Raw genomic sequence first — 21,125 nt, 5'->3', positions numbered from 1 at the left:
AGTTGCATAGTTAAGATTAAAAGAAAAAAAGGTTTTTATAAAATCGTCAAAAAAGAGGACGGTGCAAAAAATAGAGGGATGGTCCAATCAATAGGGGCAAAAAGGGTATCAAACGAAGCGAAATTTGGTACGTTTTCACTTTTATTAGAGTTTTGTTAAATAAATACTTAAACTTTCAGAAAACACGGTATTTAAAAATAAACATATTTTCTCAATTTGCAATTTGAGTATCAAACAAAGCGAAATTTTGAATGCTTTTTGATTTTAGTAAGAGATTGTTTTTTTTTCAATAAAAAAATTTCTCAAAAAACAGTGGTTTTTTCGAAGGTTGCTATTTTTTTATAATTTGCAATATGGGTACCAATCGAAGTGAAATTTTGTATGCTTTCACATTTTTTTTTGAGTATTTTTGAAAAATATTAAGATTTTCGCTAAATACCGTATTTTTGAAGACAGCCAAATTTTCGTTTGCCTGAAATGAATAATTTTTTGTTAGTCTTTTCACTTTTATATGAGAGTTTTTGAAATTTGTTAAAATTTCCGCAAGGTACCGCATTTTTCTGAAAAAAAAACTCAAATTTTTATAACTTGCAATGTGGATACCAAGCAAATCCAAATTTCAATGTTTTCTTACTTTTATTAGAATGTTTTTGCAAAATATTAGGATTATCACAAAATACCGTATTTTCTAAAAATACTTAAAATTTTATAGATTGAAATATGGGTTTCAAATAATTTGATATATCATGTTTATTTCACATTTTCAAAGTTGTTTTTAATGAATTACTCAAATTTTCACAAAATACCGTATTTTATCTGAAGTACAAAATATTGCATAATTTGCGATAAGCGTATTAAACGATGTAAAAGTTCTTTATTTTTTTCAGCAAAATTGTGTATCATGCTGCCTGTCACCCATCTTGCAAATTTAAGAATTATAGAAAAAATACGAAATGAAAATTATAAACAAATAATAACATTAATAAAAGTAAAAGAGCAAACAAAATTTTGCCTCGTCTGATACCTATATCGCAAATCATTAAAATTTGAATATTTTCGAAAGTCATACGGTATTTTGTAAATATTTGAATATTTTACAAAAAAAAAACTCTAAAAAAGGTTAAAACCATACCAAACTAAGCGAAATTTCGCATGCTTTCTCACTTTTATAAGAGTGTTTTTGAAGAATATAAAGATTATTGCAATTTACCGTTTGTTTTTAAAATATTTAAAATTTTATGCTTATGCAATATGGGTTTCAAACAATTTGAAATTTCGTATGCATTTGCACATGTTTATTGTTGTTTTTAAATTACTATTTTTTTTTTTTGATAATTTGCGATAAGCGTATTTTACGATGTGAAGTTTCTTTTGTTTTTTTTTTTTTCAACAAAATTGTGTACCATGCTGCCTGTTACCCATTTTGCAAATTTAAGTTTTTTAGATAAATACGAGTTGAAAATAAAAAAAACAAATAAAAACATTACTTAAAGTAAAAAAGAATACAAAATTTCGCCTTTTCTTATACCCATATCACAAATCATTAAAATTTGATTTTATTAGAAAAACATTCGGTATTTTGTGAAAATTTGAGTATTTTACAAAAAAACTGAAACAAAGTTAAAAACCACAAGAAACTAGCTTTGTTTGATACCCATAATGCAACATATTTTTGTTTTGTGATCATTTGAATTATTTAGACTAATAAATAAGCATAGGTTTTTCAATTTCAACGTCATACTTTACATAAAAAAAACGGAAAAAAGAAATCTTGACTTAACGACATGAAAAATTTTAAACCACAAACTCCTTCTTTGATTAATATATAATTTATATATCTTTTCCATGTTTTTTTTTGTAGATGATTTATGACTCAGTACTGTTTGAAAATATTGAAATAATTTTCCAAGAAAAGGCAATTCTTGAAATTAATTCAATGATTAAAAATAACTTTCAAATACATTACTTTTAGAATTTATTCCATTTTTAAAACATTTGTTGGTTAATTTTATTTTAATGTAAAAACCTTTTACTTTTTGACTTTTGTTGAGATCGTTTCGTTTGCCAGAAGAATAATCAAAATTTAACTAAAAAAATTGAATGCAGATGTTTAAAATAGTTTTAAATGTTTCAAGCTTTTTCAAAGCTTTAAGAGTTGCAAAAGTTAAAAACGAAAAAGAACAGTCGATTTCTACTATGATATAAAGCCCAGTTTATGATTTCTTAAAAACGTAAAAAAAAACATTAGAAATTTAAAAACAATCCAACACTTTTACAACCTTTGTCCTTGACTCTTCAACCAAACCTCAACAGAAAAACTAGCAGAACTCACTCCCTTTTAGGGGGGATCAAGAAATTAAGCGAAAAGCACAGATACCCATTAACAACATAATTGATTCGGAATTCGTTTTTCAATTATCGTACATTCGCTGCCTCTGCCATGCTATGCTCATTCACACTCACAGCAAAAGTGACTGGCACGTATCGGACTGACCGAGCTGACGGAATTGGAAGTAACATAGAAAAAAAAACAGTGGAATCAAGAAAAGAACAGCGCTCGCAAATGAAGAATGAAAGAGTAATTAAATCGTCGGAATTCTACTTTCAAAAGGGGAGTGACGGGGAGAAAGGTGGGGGCAAAGGGGGCAGCACTAATGACTATTTTCGTGTGAGAGGGCATTTAGTGGATGTGTTTTTGGTTGACTTGGTTCAATTCGAGAGTAACATTTCAAAAAGGATTTAAAATGATTAGTTATTTTTTTATTTAGATTTATTTCTTGAAAATACAACCTTACAAATTTCTGTCAAAATGAATAAACTGGGCTGGGCCATGACCTTGAAGTTAACAGTATCTAACCAAAGCTTACGGTGTACATAAAGAGAGAATGAAGTTTTTTACAAAACCTAATTACACATAAAATGATTCCATTATGCGACAGTCTCTTGTGTTAGTTTGTGACATTGCTTGGTTCAGGTGGAATGAAGTGATTTTATTTTCCTCCAAGAAACTTTCTGTGTGGAATGAATAAAATTACAGCATTTCAAAAAGAAGCATTCAAATTGAAAAAAAAATATTTTTTGTTTTCAAATGACTCAATAAATAACCCAAAAAAAACTATAATCTAAGAATTTCCAGATTGAACTGCAAAAACTGCCTCTAAAAGTTTCAATAAATCCCGAATAATTTCTGGTGAAATCAAATCGCAGTAAAACATCGAAATCATAAAAGATATGATACCCCCACAAATAAACTATTTATTCAAATCCAACGCCATTTGCACGACTCACATCGGGGTGTCCCCCTCCAGAGTGCAGTCACAGCTATGACTCCAATCATATGTTCAAAATAGAAATAGAGAAGAAAAAAAAGCAAATAAAATAAACGATTTATATGCTAAACGAAGCGTCATCAGCATAAGCTGCTCTCACTTTCTTCGTTAGCAGGAAGAGGAGAAGGAGGGGGCGTGGAAAAAAACATAAACTTTCAGGTCGTTCGTTGGTCACACCTTCAATAGATGCAGTTTCCCTCTGATCGGTGTCGGCAGACGTTGTCGGGTTGCCTCATCCTTTCTCGACTGAGGGGGAGATTTATCCCAACTGTCAATTATGAGATTTTATAGTTCTTTTGCAAGTTTGGTTGGGAACGATTGGCAGTAATTTTTTGGTAGACTGACATCAAGTGACGTTCCCTTAAAAAACATCAAATAATTTTAATTTTCAGAAAGGATTAGTTACCAACAAAAATGGGGTCAAAAAATTAATTGTTGCATTCGTTTGAGTGCTGAAAAGTTCACCTTTTTGTATTTGTATCAAAAAGTAATATTTTTGTTACAAAACTCGATTAATTCAACTTTGCAGAGCCTCTGCAGAAAAAGTTGACATTGATTTATAACATTTCAAAAACCTTCATACACTTCCAAAAATTCCAAATCCATACAAGACAAAAAAAACCAAATCCCCACCCACCTCAAATCGCTTCGCTCGTTAAATAGCGATAAATATCAGCTTTTCCAGGGACAACTCCTGCCCTGCAAACCCGGTGTGTTTGCACTGGCATAACTGTGCGACATTCCTGGATTCGAGTACTTTTCTCGTACACTTTTTTTTTCTTTTTTTTCGGCTGGCATCCTCTCAGCTTTGATTTTTTTCTTTCTGTTCCTCCCGAAGAAAATTATCTTTCCCGGAAACTAAACAGACAATCCCTTTTTATCGGTTTCTTTTTACCCCACCCACCCAAGGTACACCCAGTATTAGGGTGAAGAAAAGATGTTTGGAGTCTTATTTGCAAAGAATTATCATTGGCGAAAATTTAATAATCTATGCTTTTTATCGCTGAAAATTTCTAAAGATTGAACAAACATTTTACTTGTTTTCCCCCCCTTTAAAAACTTCCTTTTGTATTATGATTTCATTTTTTAATTTTTGTATTTAAATCAGCAATCTTTTTTTTTTTTGATATTGTTTCCAGATAGTATTATGAATGTTTGTAATTAGTTGTGCTTATTTTGCATTTATTTTTTCTTTAATTTCAAGCAATAATTTTAATTTTGGCTTTTTCAACCTGAATTATTGAGGTTTTTTGCATGTTTTGCTGTATATGATTAGAAAATGGCCAAATTTTCATCATAAAATTTAAGCCAAATTTCTTAACTGAACATTTTTTTCTAAAAATATATCGTTCTTGGTTGGCAAAAACATGTATTCAATTTTCAATCTTTATTTTCAAAACTGTAAAAATATAACAAAATAGGTACAAAATGGTCATAGAAATGCTAATGCCAAAGAATAGCAAAATACCAAATACTTGAAAACATTATTGTTTACCCAATGAATAATTTAAAGCATTATAATGTAAAGTCATTTTTTAATTTGTCAAAACTGTATGCGTCAATATTTTTGAGTTTTTGCTTTTTCCAATTATGTTAGGCATGAAAAACGTGTTTTCTGCAATTTTGATCTCATTACATTGTTTGTATGCTTCCCCTTAAATTGAGAATTTGTAGAGAATATGTTTTATAGAATGCATTTTTTAGAGTGTCCAATTTCCCGAGGTTTCAAATTTCCCGGGAAACGGGAAATTTTCAGCCAATTTCCCGGGAAATCCCGGGAATTCTCGGGAAATTTTAAATTTATTGAAAATTGTTATGATCTTGGTTTTAATTAATATTATGAAATCAAATTGTATAGCACATCAACATTAATGGTTTAAATAAGTGTGAAGATCAATTAACAGCTTGACTGCATGTAAAAAATCATTCAACTACAAGAAAATATAATTTGGTATTTTTTATGAGATATTTAAACTTGCCTCTGTGACCAATTCATTGAAATGAGAAAAAAACATGCAGAAATTATGTTTTTCATGACAAATACTGTTTCAGCTCTTGAACAAATGGTAAAGCTTTTTAGAGTTGGTTTTACTCCAAACAACCCAATGTTTTCAAATATTTGAAGCAAGCTTAGAATATATTTTTGCATATTTTAAGAACAAAAAATTGAAACTAATTTTTCAATGTTTTTTTTTGTATTATTATGCAACATGATTTATATTATACGATAAAATAACATCATTCCACAAAAAGTCTTCAATTTTTTCACATTAAACCCTCTTACACCTGTAGTTGCACCAGTGCTCCATAATTCTTTTACTTCAAATTGTAATTTCTTTAGTGCTAGGTATTCAACCAATTGAATTAATTCTTTTTGCACAAATTCGATTTTTATCTCATTTGATCATGGTTACCAAAAACGTAAAAAAATCTCATTTTTAATTTGGAGGTAAGGAGTTAATATTGTTTTGATGCAATATCATTAATCTATTAAAAGCTTACCTAATTGTAAAAATTAAATACTCATTAAGCAAGATCTATTCTCAGATGTTTCAAAAATTATTACAATCAAAAATAATTCTGATGTCATAATTTCTGATAATCTGATTGATTATACATAAACCAAACAATACATTTAATTGAACAAAATCATGTTGAGTTTGTTCATTTATTATTTTTTCAGAGCATTTTAAAAAAATAGTTCCAAAAATTTGGGAAAATGTATACTTCCGCTTCAATTTCGGGATTTCCCGGGAAATCTACAATTTTTTTCCCGGGACGGGAAATTGGACGCTCTAGCATTTTTAGATATCTAAATTTAAAATTATTTGCTCAACAAACTGTTTTATTTTTAAATTATAAACCTTAAATTTTAAATAGGATATACGGTAAAAAATATTTTTATCATGAACAAAAATCATAGAATTTCATCGATACTATTAAAGTTTCTAATAATTGACTTTTGTTTTTTTAAGTTTATTTGCTTTATTTCATTTATTTAATATCTTAGGACCCAAATTTATTTTTAAGTTCATTTTTAATATTTTATTTAGATCCACAGAAATGAAACAGACAGTACAAAAATGCTTTGAAAATATTTAATACTTGGGTAGTGTAATAGTTTTGAGTGTCTTCGGAAAAGCTTTACAGCAATTCCCCACGAAAACATGAGCATGATTACCAAAAGTTGTCTTTCAATTACGAAAATTTTGGTATTTTAACATGTTTAGGTCATCGCTGAAATTTTGAAGTTATCGCAGTTTTAGTGAAAAAAGTTGATTTTTTCCCGTTTTCGTCATTTTCCCATTTTTGCGCGTGGCGCGTCGAAAACCCCAGTTTTTATTTTCAAAAAATCGTATCTCAGAGTATCGAAAACATAACTTCACCATTTTTTGATATATTATGTGAAATTTTCTGAGGAATCCGATAAAAATATTTTCAAACATAGGCTCTTTGGTCCCGAGACATTCAAAGCTGTTTTATGTTTTCATTCAACCTTTTCAAATGTTAAGCTAGATTTTTGAAACTTCTTACTATTTTTCCCAAATAGCCAAACTGATCACCTTTCTTTTGCGTCTAGGACAGCTAAAATCGGATGAAATGGCGCGGAGATATGATTTTTGAAAAAAAGTGCTTTTTGCGAAAATCGTCAAAAATTGCCATTTTTCGAAACACCCTAACACGGCGTAGGTCACTCGAATGGCCAAACAAAAAAAAAATTACGGGTCTAATTATTTCGGCCAAGGATCCCGCATAAAAATTTTGAGCCCGATCGGAGAACTTTTTTTCGAATCATGCTGTTTTCGTGGGGAATTGCTGTATAAGTTATGATTTGGGCTTTTAAGAAAATAAGGATTTTCTGTGTTTTTCCTCAACGATTTTGGCTGTCAAAAAATAAATTAAAATTTAAGAGGCAAATTCTAGTACGTTCAGTAATCACATAACCATTTTCCAAAACAAAAATATTTTTTTGTGATAATATGAGCTTTTTTAAACTACTTATAGATTATAACTAGGCTTATAAAAAAATGTTCAAAATGCACTTAGGCTGGTGCAAATAATTTAAAAGTCCTTCAAAATCGACCTGAAAATCAGGAGAAAGTTTTTTTTTCAAAAAACTTCAAAATTTCAATGGAAATTTAAGTACAATCACCTTAAATCTATTTAAAATGCAATCTTGTAAGTTTAAAATCATGTTAAGTATATTTGGGTTTATTTAAAAATCTCTTCATTTTTAAAAAAAATTTCGATGTACAGTACCGCAAAAAGTTTTTTTTTCGCAAAAATGATTGGAAAATTACTGAACTAGTTCAAAATGCGTTTAAAAAAACTTGTTTCATTCAAATGTTGAGACCATGGCTTGTTTTTTTCTTTTTTTGCATATATTTTTCTAGCCCCCCTCCCCCTCGATTTCGAGCTACTAAAACTTAACAAATAAAACAAATTAAAAGTTATGGAAATCAAACGGAATTAATTTTTTCATGAATAATTTGTGGTCACAAAAATGAGTAGCATGCATTTTTTTTCTGAATGACATCAAATCAAGCAGAATATTTCTAATAGAGATATTTTTTTTTTATTTTTTGGCATTGCTAGTCCTCAAATTTGTAATGAGAAATCATTGCAACATTGATTTCTCAATACAAGAAAAGCGAATTCATTTTGCGAAAAACTACAAAATCAGGGCGGACATTTGACCACCATGTGGTTTATGGGTGACTCATAGAGAAAGTACTTGGGTTAAAGTAAAGTTTTAAAGAACATTTTTTTGCACTTGTGAATTTAGAGCTGAAGTAACTTTTTTCAAAAATTAAAAAAAAAAGATTATTTCTAGCTATGTTTTTGAGAAAGGTCATATAAACAAAGGAAACCCCACAGGTTAATGGACATTTGCAAAAATCAAAATTCATGAAATCAAACTAGGATTGCCAGGTTGGCAAATAAATCTGGGAATGCCAGATTTTTCAAGTGTCAGCCACATTAAAGATTAATCATTCACTGACAGATTTTAAATTTTCTGGTTATTTCGATAAAATTTGTTGTTTAAAAATGAACTCAAAAGCCAACAACCAAACTTTTGTTAGAAATATTGATATAACAAATTATGTTCAAAGTTTTAGTCTCTTGGATTTAATCGAGTTCAAGAAAGGGTAGAAACAATTTTGATCGAACTGAATATTTCTCAAAAAATCATTTAGCAAACCATACGAACTTTTTTCTGATTATTGTTTTATAATTCATGCGTACTTTTCTACTAATTTTGATTTTTTGTTTCAAATTTACAAGATCAAACGATTTTTTTTGTTCAAACTGAGTGTAACTCACTTTTCCGAGTTTATTTTCCCTAGTTTCATTTTCACTTACCATTTTCGAATTGCAAAATTTATCCACTCGACGTGTGTCTCCTTTTTTCCGTAGACTTCGTCGTCGTCGTTGTTCTAGCTTGAGTGCCTTCTTCCAAGAAAAACACCCACAAATGCACAGCTAAACTCTCACACTTGCACACTAGTAGCTTTCCGCAAGAACTTTTTTATTCTCCGACGAGGGGTGCTTTTCCTCTAATCCAAATACACTTTGCTAGACCTGTTTTTTGCGCTCTGGATTCGTGTGTCGCCAGGTTTTGCTTTATTTGTTTTCGTTCGATATTTCGCACTTCTCGGAAGGGATCCACGTTTTTTAGCCTCACTCACACTGTTAAAAAACTCTCATGTCAGGGCGGGAAAATCCCTTTTTCCTCTGCGTTTTCCAGATGTCTTCAAAGCCACTTTATTTTTCGATTTTCCCTTTTTTTTTCGAGGGGTAACACGACCGTAAAAACAACAGGTAATCGCCGGAAATGCCTTCCTTTTTAGAATCGTCAAATCGGTATTCCTGTCACGTCCTTCCCGGAATCGATTCTAGAACCCAATAGTGGGCGGCCACACGCACAGACACACACGTTCACGCGAAAATTTGGCCACAGAAAAATCCCGATTGCAGGCAGCCACCTGACGAGCTCGACGTTAATTTGCTAAATGCCGTCAAAATTTAGCCCCCCAACGCTATTATACAGATCAATGTTGGGCTTTTTGCCTCTTCCGAAACAACAAACATGTGCGGCAAAGTCGCTTGCTGCTCAGAGATCGCGTGGCTCTCCGACGCTCTCCCACTGGTCTTGGACCCGGCCGCCGAACCGCGGAAGAGCACTTTTCTTTGGGGATGACCTCCAGCGCAGGGTGAAAGAGGCATTGAAAGAGAGAGTGATCGGACCCGAGACGGGATCGTTGTTGGTGTTCATGCGATCATGTGAGAGTGCGCGATCGCTCGCTCTCAGAGCGTGGGTTTGGTGAGTTGGGTTGGAAATTCACCACGGGGAGATTGAGAAGTGAATCTAAGGTTTTAATTTGTGTAAGATATTGTGGGATCAAAGAAAAATTGTATTTATGATCGATGTGGTAGAATTTTTTTTTCAATGCTGTTAAAAAACTTTTTTTTGTTTCAATTTTATCATAAATTTGGCATTAAAAAAATAACTTGATATTTTTAGTGTTAGGTATTTTTTTCAAATAGGGGAACAGCATTGATTTCCATTGAGTACCAAATGTTGGCAAATCAACAATTGAGCGTTCAATTAACCCTCTACAACCTAACCCCGCCTCTAGACGGGCTTCGATCTAAGAAATCGCGAAAATCCTTTTTTCAACCATTTTTTGATCATTAAAAAGCATAGGAAAGAAGAACTCTGAAATTTTAGAAAATTTATGGGTTGGAATTTTTACTTGTTTTATGTGACTTTACCCAATTTTTTTTAAATTTCATTTTTTCAGGGGTCAACTTTGGCTGTGTTTTTTAACTAACATTTCCTATATTTTAAGTAAAAACAAGCATGCAGTAATTTTTGTAGTGTCCAAGACTATGCCTCTACGCATTTTTTACAATTTAAATAATGATGGTGCCATTCTATAGCAGAAAATGTAAAAAAAGCCAACGATGAAAGAAGTGACTGCAAAACGTGAAAAAATTGATGGGCAAAATTTGAGGTTTTTTTTTTTAAAGGTCCTATAAACCAAATTTTTAGTTATGGCTTTTTGGGTTTTTTTCCATACCCCTGACTCAAGGCGGTTTCAAAAACACCCAAAAAGCAAAAACTGGAAATTTGGTTTATTGGACCTTTTCAAAAAAAAAAAAAAAAACTCCAGAAATGTAATTATATTTGGTGGTAAAATAGGCTAAAAACTACCAAAAACAATCATATACTAAATCAGACAAATGCAAATCAAAATACTAAAAATTAAACAAGAAAAGCCGAAAACAAGATAAGTAAAGTTTTTCGTAGAATAACAGTTGCTCAAAATGTCAGTAGAGGGTTAAAGTTTTTAGAATGTGTTTTCAACTGAAATCTAGTAAGAAATAGTTCAGTAAAAAGTGAGCAAGCATGTTTCGATAAAAATGTTTAACAACATAAGACTATTGCGAACTTTGTTATTGTCCCTCCCCATCCTCTTCAAATTTTTTACAAAAAATCCGGAGGCAGTTGAAAATAATTGACTAAAATTGATTTTTTGCCTTCCTCACTGAGGTAAGGCTATAATCCTGCTCTAAAAATGAACTTTTTATTAAGAGCTCAGAGACACACCTTCATGTATACTTATCGACTCAGAATCGAAAACTGAACAAATGTCTGTGTGTGTGTATGTGTGTGTGTGTGTATGTATGTATGTGTTCAAAATTCTTGCCAAGTTTTCTCAGCACTGGCTGGACCGATTTTGATCGAACCGGTTTCATTCGACTTGGTTTAGGGTCCCATACATCGCTATTGAATTGTTTGAAGTTTCGATAAGTAGTTCAAAAGTTATGTATAAAAATGTGTTTTACCATATATCCGGATCTCATTTATATGCATGTAAACGATGTCCGGTTCCATCATTCGACCCATCGTTGGTTTGATAATCAAGAGGCCTTTCCAACAAGCTCACAACATTGAAGATCTGGCAACCGTGTCTCGAGTTATGACCACTTAAGTGATATTTATGTACTTTTTTGAAGCCGGATCTCATTAATATGCATGTAAACGATGTCCGGATCCATCATCCGACCCATCGTTGGTTAGGTAATCAAAAGACCTTTCCAAAGAGTCCAGAACATTGAAGATCTGGCAACCCTGTCTCGAGGTATGACCACTTAAGTGAAATTTATGTACTTTTTTGAAGCCGGATCTCACTTAAATGTATGTAAATGATGTCCGAATCCATCATCCGACCTATCGTTGGTTAGGTAATCAAGATACCTTTCCAAAGAGTCCAGAACATCCAAGATCTGGCAACCCTGTCTAGAGTTATGACCACTTAAGTGATATTTATGTACTTTTTTGAAGCCGGATCTCACTTAAATGGATGTAAACGATGTCTGGATTCATCATCCGACCCATCGTTGGTTAGATAATCAAGAGACCTTTCCAACGAGTCGACAACATTGAAGATCTGGCAACCCTGTCTAGAGTTATGACCACTTAAGTGATATTTATGTACTTTTTTGAAGCCGGACCTCATTTATATGCATGTAAACGATGTCCGGTTCCATCATCCGACCCATCGTTGGTTAGGTATTTTAAAGACTTTCCAAAGAGTCCAGAACATTCAAAATCTGGCAACCCTGTCTCGAGTTATGACCACGTAAGTGAAATTTATGTACTTTTTTGAAGCCGAATCTCACTAAATGTATGTAAACGATGTCCGGGTCAATCATCCGACCCATCGTTGGTTAGGTAATCAAGAGACCTTTCCAAAGAGTCCACAACATTCAAAATCTGGCAACCCTGTCTCGAGTTATGACCACTTAAGTGATATTTATGTACTTTTTTGAACTTTTTTGCTTAAATGTATGTAAACGATGTCCAGATTCAGCATCCGACCCATCGTTTGTTAGGTAATCAAGAGACCTTTCCAAAGTGTCCAGAACATTCAAGATCTGGCAATCCTGTCTCGATTTATGACCACTTAAGTGAAATTTATGTACTTTTTTGAAGCCGGATCTCACTTAAATGTATGTAAACGATGGCCGGATCCATCATTCGACCCATCATTGGTTAGGTTATCAAGAGACCTTTCCAAAGAGTCCGGAACATTCAAGATCTGGCAACCCTGTCTCGAGTTATGACCACTTAAGTGCTATTTATGTACATATTTTTCTGGATCTAAAAAAATAGCTGAAATATGTTTCCAAACCACTCATATTAGCCATTGTTGATAAAAAGTGAGGAAGGCATCAACCACATAGGTGGATTAAGTTAGTTTTCTTTTAAAAATTATGTAAAAAAGATTGTGAAAGATTTTTTTTATAACTGTGGAATTATTATACTCTATATGAAGGTTAAAGGTTAGTTATGTTCAACTATTGATTTTCTATGGATTACTAAAATTATATATTTTTTAAAAGAATTAACATTACGGTATCATTAAAATCGTGTAAAGGGTTGTGCATAAACCACTTGGCATTTTTTGAGCGATTTTGATCTCCTCTCGTGGTTTTCTATGCTTACTCTTTGAACTGAGAATGAGCTGTTTTCTAAACAATAAACTTGGTAGAAATAAACGTTAAGTAGATTTAGAAACTAATATTTTTTTTCATAAATAAAAAAAATAAAAAAAAATAAAAAAAATTGTCGATAATTCCAAATATTTGATAATTTCAAAGTTTTATTTAATTTATTTGATTATGGATGACAGAAAGGTATATTTTTGGTATGTTACGATTTTTTGCTTCATTTATTTTGATGTAACTTTTTCCATTGCTTCTATAAGTCAAAAACAAGTTTCCATACAAATTTGAAGCAGTCTGTATAAAAAAGCTAAAGAAATATTTCTAAATATGTTTCTTTATCCGCGATATTGATTTGGAATCTTCGAAAAAGCTAAAAGTAGGGTTAGTGAATTTTCACGATTTCGCGGACAACTTGAAATTCGTTAAATGTTAAGATTAGATTGTTAAATCTTACTTAGGCTGGTACAAATATTTTTAAAAGTTTTTGTCTTGTTATTTAAATTTTTATATTTTTTTATTTTTTTGCCCCCCCCCCCCCCCCTTGACCTCGGCCAGGGCCGAGGGACAATAACTTTTTTAAATATTTGCATTGGCCTTAGATGTTTAAGATATTCAATTAAATGTAAAAAGATAAAATTGAAACAAAATGGCGAAAAAAAGTTCAGCTGTATTAGTCGGTTATTAAATAAAAGAATTAAAAAAAATGCGAATACACATGCCCTACATTTCATCTCAAAATATTTATAGAGCCCACCCATAAACCACGTGTGGAATATTTGTAAGCTCATTGAAAAAATATATATAATAAAGCATCAAAAGAAGTTTCAGTAATTGTTAACATAAGATTTTCAGGGTTATTATGATATTTTTTACGATCCGTGAAATTTGCGTGAAAAATCACAAAGCCAATAAGTTTTGATCAGGACATTTAAGAAAAATAAGTAATAAGGCCATTCATCCATCAGTTTGATTTTCATTGTCAAAACATATTAAAAATTTATGATTTTTTTCAGATTTTCAAAATATTTTTTATCTATAGTGGACTTGAATTAAAACTATCTTTTATTTTATGTTCAAGTCCCTTATTTTAGACATTTATTTTTCATCTTGGTAAATGTTGCTTTTTGTTAAATCTTAGAAAGCAATTAGAAAATACTCAAGAATTTCCATCTAAACTTCACTAAAGTAAATGCAATAGCTGCAATAAAAAAGAGTTTAAGTAACAAACCTGTGACTCACAATAACAAGAATTTGTCAAAAAAGCAAATCGGAAAATGCTTGTAATTCTGAGACACATACATTTTATTTAACTTTTTTTTTATTTTTTTGGATGGTATAGGTTGCACAAAAAAAAAGAAATTTTATAAACAAGTTGATGAAAACATTTTTCCAAAATTTCATTATCAAGTGTTTCATTTTTGATGAGTAAAAACGCTTATTTGCTTAATTATAGAATTTATTTAAAATAACACATTTTTTTATGAGATCGTATTGTTTGACAAAGAAAATTCGATCAATACCGTAGTAACAGTTCAAAAGGGCGAATTTGCGTTTGTAAACAAGCAGTCTGTCCCTTTTACTCATGTGACAGTTCACGTGAAGTAACAGGGGGATAGTCTGCTTGTTTACAAACGCAGATTCGCCCTTTTGAAATGTTACTACGGAATAGTTGTTAAGGTAGCTAAAAAAGAAATGTGGTTAATTTTTGGATACTTTAAGTAAAATTTTCCAAGGCATCTGATAAAAATATTTTCATTCATAGACTCTTTGGTTCCGCGACCTTAAAAAGAGCATTTATAATTTTTCATTTGATTTGTTCAAATGTTAGGCTAGCTATTTGAAACCTTTTACTATTTTTCCTTGAAATCCTATTCAAAACCTTTTCGTTTGCGCCCAAGACAGCTAAAATCTGTTAAATGGTGCGGAGTTATGATTTTTTGAAAAAAAAAAAAGGTTTTTGCAAAACTCGACGATAATCGCAATTTTTTGACCACCCAAACACGGCGTAGGTCTCCCTAATGGCAAAACGGAAAAATACGGGTCTAAATATTTCGGCCAAGGAACCCCCTGAAAAATGTTGAGAATCGAATCATGCTGTTTTCGTGGGGAATTGCTGAATAACAAAATATGTTACATTCTTGGAAATAAACCTAATAAAAAGTATGACTAGAGAAAGATGAACTATATTATGCATCTAAGGCAACCAAAACTAACAGAATTTTGGGTAGATTTTGTGCGCTAGCTAAACTCTAGAGAAAGCATGAATTTTGGCGTACCTAGAAATACCTGCACCTAGAATTTTTCTAAAATATTTGAGCAAGGCCAAATGGTTTTTATTTTTATTTTTTCAATTTATTGTGGAGTTTTAGGGCAGTTCGTCGCTCAGGCATACAATCCAGAAATTGCATGCAATACGGTCATAAAGCGAAAGCTCAAATATTTTTGAAAATGTTTCCAAAGTTCACTATCGAATCAGGAACGCGCAGAAGTTTTGTTGGTTAGTGTAATCAAACTGTATAATATACAAATTCATTCTGTGTGGAGACTTGCTAGGTATGATTTTTGAGTGAACCAACCAAATTAAAAGTAAAATTGCATGACGAACAAATTAAAGAAAGAACATAAATTTTCTAAATAATAATGTTTTGTTTATAAAGTTTCCAGTCCCCAACCATTCCGGAGATTACTTCATTGCAGCTGCCCACCAACATGACGCCATTGCAGTATTGCAATGCGCTATGCAATCATCTCGTGGTACATAGTTGACGATCATCGCCACTTCGGTAACAGACATTCCCAGCGCAGCAGGAACGTTGTGGCCACACATTTAGTTGCAGCCGCTACCCACCTTTTAATCCAAAACCAAGTGCCGGAGAGTGGCGTCATAAAAAAAAGCCGGTTCCTGTCCCCAAAACGCCTTCCAGCGCGCGCAAGTCACCAACAGACAACAAAGCAAACGGGAGAGGAGAGCGGAAGGAGGAGAAGACAAGTTCATAGAGGGAGAGAGCGAAAGTCGACGCGTCGCAAAGGTCGGAAACGATCACCCTCGAAAGAAAGCGAAAGTGGTGAATTTTCTGGTGAGCGTTCATTCGTGAACGGAGAGCGCTCTCACAAACGAGAGCGAGAGCCGGCGATCGGAAAACGAAGATCACGATCTCACGCAAAGTAGGCTAAGCGGATGAACTAATGCACGCGCAGCAAATTAAACGGAACCACGAGAATTTCAAGCGCGGTTAAAAGGGCGTCAAGAGTGTTGCACAAGACGAAGAAGACAGAGCTTACAAAGTACGCACACGTGTGTGAGAGTAGCCCCGCGCACGAACGATCGTGTGTGTGCATAACATAACGTTTGATTTGTGTGTGTGTGTGCGAATTAATTAGCCTAGTGTTTGGCCCTAATTGAGAGCGAATTTCCTCATACGCGCAAAGCATCAAACACCAGAGCAGAGGATGCAACTATTGCGATGAAGAGACGGTTTAGTGAAGAGACCGCGAGTTATTCAAATGATCCTTCGTGGAGATCGTTATCGAAACCGCAATTATCTTCAAAGCTCGACGCACGATCGCCGCGGGCGACAGCAAGAAGCAATATGTACGGCGTAGAGTGAGCTTGCACCGATCAACACCTTAACGGAATGAGGATGGGAGTCTGCTAGGGTGGTTCTAGTAATTTACTTACATTGCACAGTAGTCCAGATCGCAAAATTAAGTGGAAAATGGTATTTTTTCCGAAAGAAGGTGATGTTTTGGAGCTTTGGTGTCTTCACAAAAGTTGTTGCAAATAAAAAGGGGCAACTTTTGGTTTGATTGAAAATAAGGATGGTTCACTAATAGGGTAATTTTGAAAATCTGACTTTTCAGGATTACCTTTGGGATTTTTTTTTGTCTCTTAACAAGTTGTTGAGCTTGCCAATCCAAGCAGCTTTGTCGAATACACCAAAATTGTTCATAGTCTACGCCTTCTACGACCAAATTTATACACCCAAAGTTAAAGAACGAGGGGATAGTCCTCACGAAAAGAAACGTGAGGAAAGTGCTATATTGCGAGAGTATAGTCCTCTCGCGTGTTCATTCGTTCATTGGAACAGTTCATCCTATGAGTGGCTTATATGGACACATGACCGCCACTTAGTCACCGAACCGTGGTGGCCCGTACGGCAAAGGCACGGTTCAATATGCCGAAGGTCTAGGGTTCGAGTCTCGATACCGGTACTTTTTTTTGATAGATGAACTTTTTTGGAAAATGAACCATGAGTAGAGTACTCTCGGTAATTTCGGGATTTATCCTCTCCGTCCGCACACAGTACCATTTTACTACCGAATCGTGCTCTTTATCCTCTCGAATGCCAATGCCCAGTTCTGGGTGAAGAAAACATCTGAGCAAACATCGTTTTTTTTTTGGCAGTTTGGGTCAATTCTGAGGACATATTCAGATTCAGCGGCCAAAATAACATGAAAAAACATATATTTGGGTAATTCTCCGCCAACTCACACAGCAGTTGCCCCGACCCCTCTTCGATTTGCGTGAAACTTTGTCCTAAGGGGTAACTTTTGTCCCTGATCACGAATCCGAGGTCCGTTTTTTGATATCTCGTGACGGAGGGGCGGTACGACCCCTTCCATTTTTGAACATGCGAAAAAAGAGGTGTTTTTCAATAATTTGCAGCCTGAAACGGTGATGAGATAGAAATTTGGTGTCAAAGGGACTTTTATGTAAAATTAGACGCCCGATTTGATGGCGTACTCAGAATTCCGAAAAAACGTATTTTTCATCGAAAAAAACACTAAAAAAGTTTTAAAAATTCTCCCATTTTCCGTTACTCGACTGTAAAAATTTTTGGAACATGTCATTTTATGGGAAATTTAATGTACTTTTCGAATCTACATTGTCCCAGAAGGGTCATTTTTTCATTTAGAACTAAATTTTTCATTTTAAAATTTCGTGTTTTTTCTAACTTTGCAGGATTATTTTTTAGAGTGTAACAATGTTCTACAAAGTTGTAGAGCAGACAATTACAAAAATTTTGATATATAGACATAAGAAGTTTGCTTATAAACATCACGAGTTATCGCGATTTTACGAAAAAAAGTTTTGAAAAAGTTGGTCGTCATCGATCATGGCCGTTCATGGTCGCCCGCGACAGACACGGACGACGAAACAAAGGGGAACGCAAAAAGTAACTTTTTCAAAACTTTTTTTCGTAAAATCGCGATAACTCGTGATGTTTATAAGCAAACCCTTCATGTCTATATATCAAATTTTTTGTAATTGTCTGTTCTACAACTTTGTAGAACATTGTTACACTCTAAAAAATAATCCTGCAAAGTTAGAAAAAACACGAAATTTTAAAATGAAAAATTTTGTTCTAAATGAAAAAATGACCCTTCTGGGACAATGTAGATTCGAAAAGTACATTAAATTTCCCATAAAATGACATGTTCCAAAATTTTTTACAGTCGAGTTACGGAAAATGGGAGAATTTTTAAAACTTTTTTAGTGTTTTTTTCGATGAAAAATACGTTTTTTCGGAATTCTGAGTACGCCATCAAATCGGGCGTCTAATTTTTCATAAAAGTCCCTTTGACACCAAATTTCTATCTCATCACCGTTTCAGGCTGCAAATTATTGAAAAACACCTCTTTTTTCGCATGTTCAAAAATGGAAGGGGTCGTACCGCCCCTCCGTCACGAGATATTAAAAAACGGACCTCGGATTCGTGATCAGGGACAAAAGTTACCCCTTAGGACAAAGTTTCACGCAAATCGAAGAGGGGTCGGGGCAACTTTTCCCGATTTCGTGTGAGTTGGTAGAGAATTACCCATTTGGAAAAATTTATTTCTTAAAAACAAAAATCTGTTGATTTCCAATATAACTCAAATCAAATATTACTTGGATTAGTTTTTATCTATAAATATAAATTTTCAAAATCCGATTTTGCTTATAAGTTTTGAAAAATTTGGTCGTCATCGATAATGGCGTTCATGGTCACCCGCGACAGACACTGACGACGAAACAAAAAAAAAACACAATGAGTATTTTTTTCAAAACTTTTTTTTTGTAAAATCGCGATAACTCGTGATGTTTGTAAGCAACCCCCTTATATATGCATATCAAAATTTTTGTAATTGTCTGCTCTACAACTTTGTAGAACATTTTTACACTTTAAAAAATATCCCTGCAAAGTTAGAAAAAACACATCTTAAATAAAAAAATTTGTTCTAAATGAAAAATTGACCCTTCTTGGTCAATGCAGATTTGAAAAGTACATTAAATTTCCCATAAAATGACATGTTCCAAAAATTTTTACAGTCGAGTAACGGAAAATGGGAGAATTTTAAAAACTTTTTTAGTGTTTTTTTCGATGAAAAATACGTTTTTTCGGAATTCTGAGTACGCCATCAAATCGGGCGTCTAATTTTTCATAAAAGTCCATTTGACACCAAATTTCTATCTCATCACCGTTTCAGGCTGCAAATTATTGAAAAACACCTCTTTTTTCGCATGTTCAAAAATGGAAAGGGTCGTATCGCCCCTCCGTCACGAGATATCAAAAAACAGACCTCGTATTCGTGATCAGGGACAAAAGTTACCCCTTAGAACAAAGTTTCACGCAAATCGAAGAGGTGTCGGGGCAACTTTTCCCGATTTCGTGTGAGTTGGTAGAGAATTGCCCATATACTTTTGTAACACAAGCTCAACGGAGATATACCTAACTGCTGATTTTTTTTTTTAATATTTTTTTTTCAATGATTTAAATTAAAACAATTAGATCATAACATCAATTCAATATGGTTTGACATTGTTTAACTAATAAACAGGTTATAGTTAAGCAGAATTAAACTGGATATTTTAAGTGCTTAAATAAATAATAAAGTTTTTAAGAGCTAAAATTGGTTTGTTTTGGAAGATGTTTTTCAGATGCAAATTCGGATATTCCACGAGTAGGGCAAACCCATAACGTTTGAACCTCACCGATCCACCTGAAATTTTCAGGGGTTGTTTCGACATATATAACTAGTTACCGGGCCACTCTAGGACAACGGAAAGTAGGGCAAATCAGGAAACAAAGTTAAAAGGGTTTAAAACGTCAAAAATTTTAAGCTTTAGCTACACAGTGGTAAAATTGCACATTTTCAGAGGTCAAATTACACATTGTAGTATTACCATGATTTTTTTTCTGTGTAAGGCAGAATTTAAAAAATCAAAACGGAATTGACTTTTCAAAGGGTAAAATAAAAAAAAAGGATCTAAATAGATCGTCCAATTTTCCGTCCCGGGAATTCCCGGAAATTTTTTTTCCCGTTTCCTGGGAAATTTGTAAATTTCCCGGGCATTCCCGAAATACAAGCAGAAGTATACATTTCCCCTCCTTTCTGGAACCAATGTTTTGAAATTTTACAAAAAATAATAATTTGATAACTTGATTTGATGTTATTCATTTCAATCTACTGTAGAGCAATTCTCTACGAAATCGGCCAATTTCGACCATTTTAATTTTTTGTATTTTTTGATTTGACATTAACTTAATGGGGGCCTTCCATATGACCAAATAAGCTATTTTGCGTCATTGGTTCACCCATACAAGTCTCCTTACAATTTTGGCTGCTGTCCATACATAAATGGTATGTAAATATTCAAACAACTGTAACTTTTGACTGAATTTTCTGATCAATTTGGTGTCTTCGGCAAAGTTGTAGGTATGTTGAGGACTTTTGAGAAAAAAATAGGTACGCGGATTTTTTTTATTTTTTTGATTTTCGAGATTTTTTGATTTGTCTTAGGGGACAAAAATCCGCAACTTTTGAGCCATAGAGAAACATGGTCAAAAAATCTGCTGCCGAGTTATGAATTTTTGAAAAAAAAAAGTGATTTTGGATAATATCGAAGTTTCATGAAAAAACAAATTGAACTTTAATTTTTAATGCAAAATTGAATTTGCAATCAAAAAGTAGTTTAAAGATTTTTTAATAAAGGGCTCCGTTTTCAAGATTTAGCCACCGAAAGTTCGATTTAAGCGAAATATTTGCAGTTTTACGATTTTTAAAAGTAGTGACCATGAGTGATCATTTCTAAAAAATTTTTTTTTTAGAAAAGTTCAGAAAATTTGCTATAAAATTGTCTAAGAGACATTGAAAATTGGACCTCGGGTTGCTGAGATAGAGCCGCTTTAAGAAAAAGAAACACGAAAATTGAAGTTTTCTAAATCTCACCAAAACAACCCGCCATTTTCTAATGACGATATCTTAGCAACTAATGGTCCGATTTTCAATGTTACT

The 21,125-nt window shown here is 33.0% G+C and overlaps 1 protein-coding gene across 1 annotated transcript in view; it reads right to left on the bottom strand.

Annotated features, from left to right (window-relative positions):
• Window positions 1-9,388, bottom strand: part of LOC120421617 (uncharacterized) — a 118,638-nt gene extending 109,250 nt beyond the window's left edge. Inside the window, exon 1 of the mRNA XM_052709850.1 lies at window positions 8,694-9,388. Within this exon, the coding sequence (XP_052565810.1) occupies window positions 8,694-8,696 (3 nt within the window). The 5' untranslated portion in view covers window positions 8,697-9,388. The remainder of the gene's footprint in view (window positions 1-8,693) is intronic.
• Window positions 9,389-21,125: the final 11,737 nt, after the last annotated feature.

This window comes from Culex pipiens, chromosome 3 (genome assembly GCF_016801865.2).
Source record: "Culex pipiens pallens isolate TS chromosome 3, TS_CPP_V2, whole genome shotgun sequence".
NCBI lineage: Eukaryota > Metazoa > Arthropoda > Insecta > Diptera > Culicidae > Culex > Culex pipiens.
This window is presented reverse-complemented; position numbering and strand designations above follow the sequence as displayed.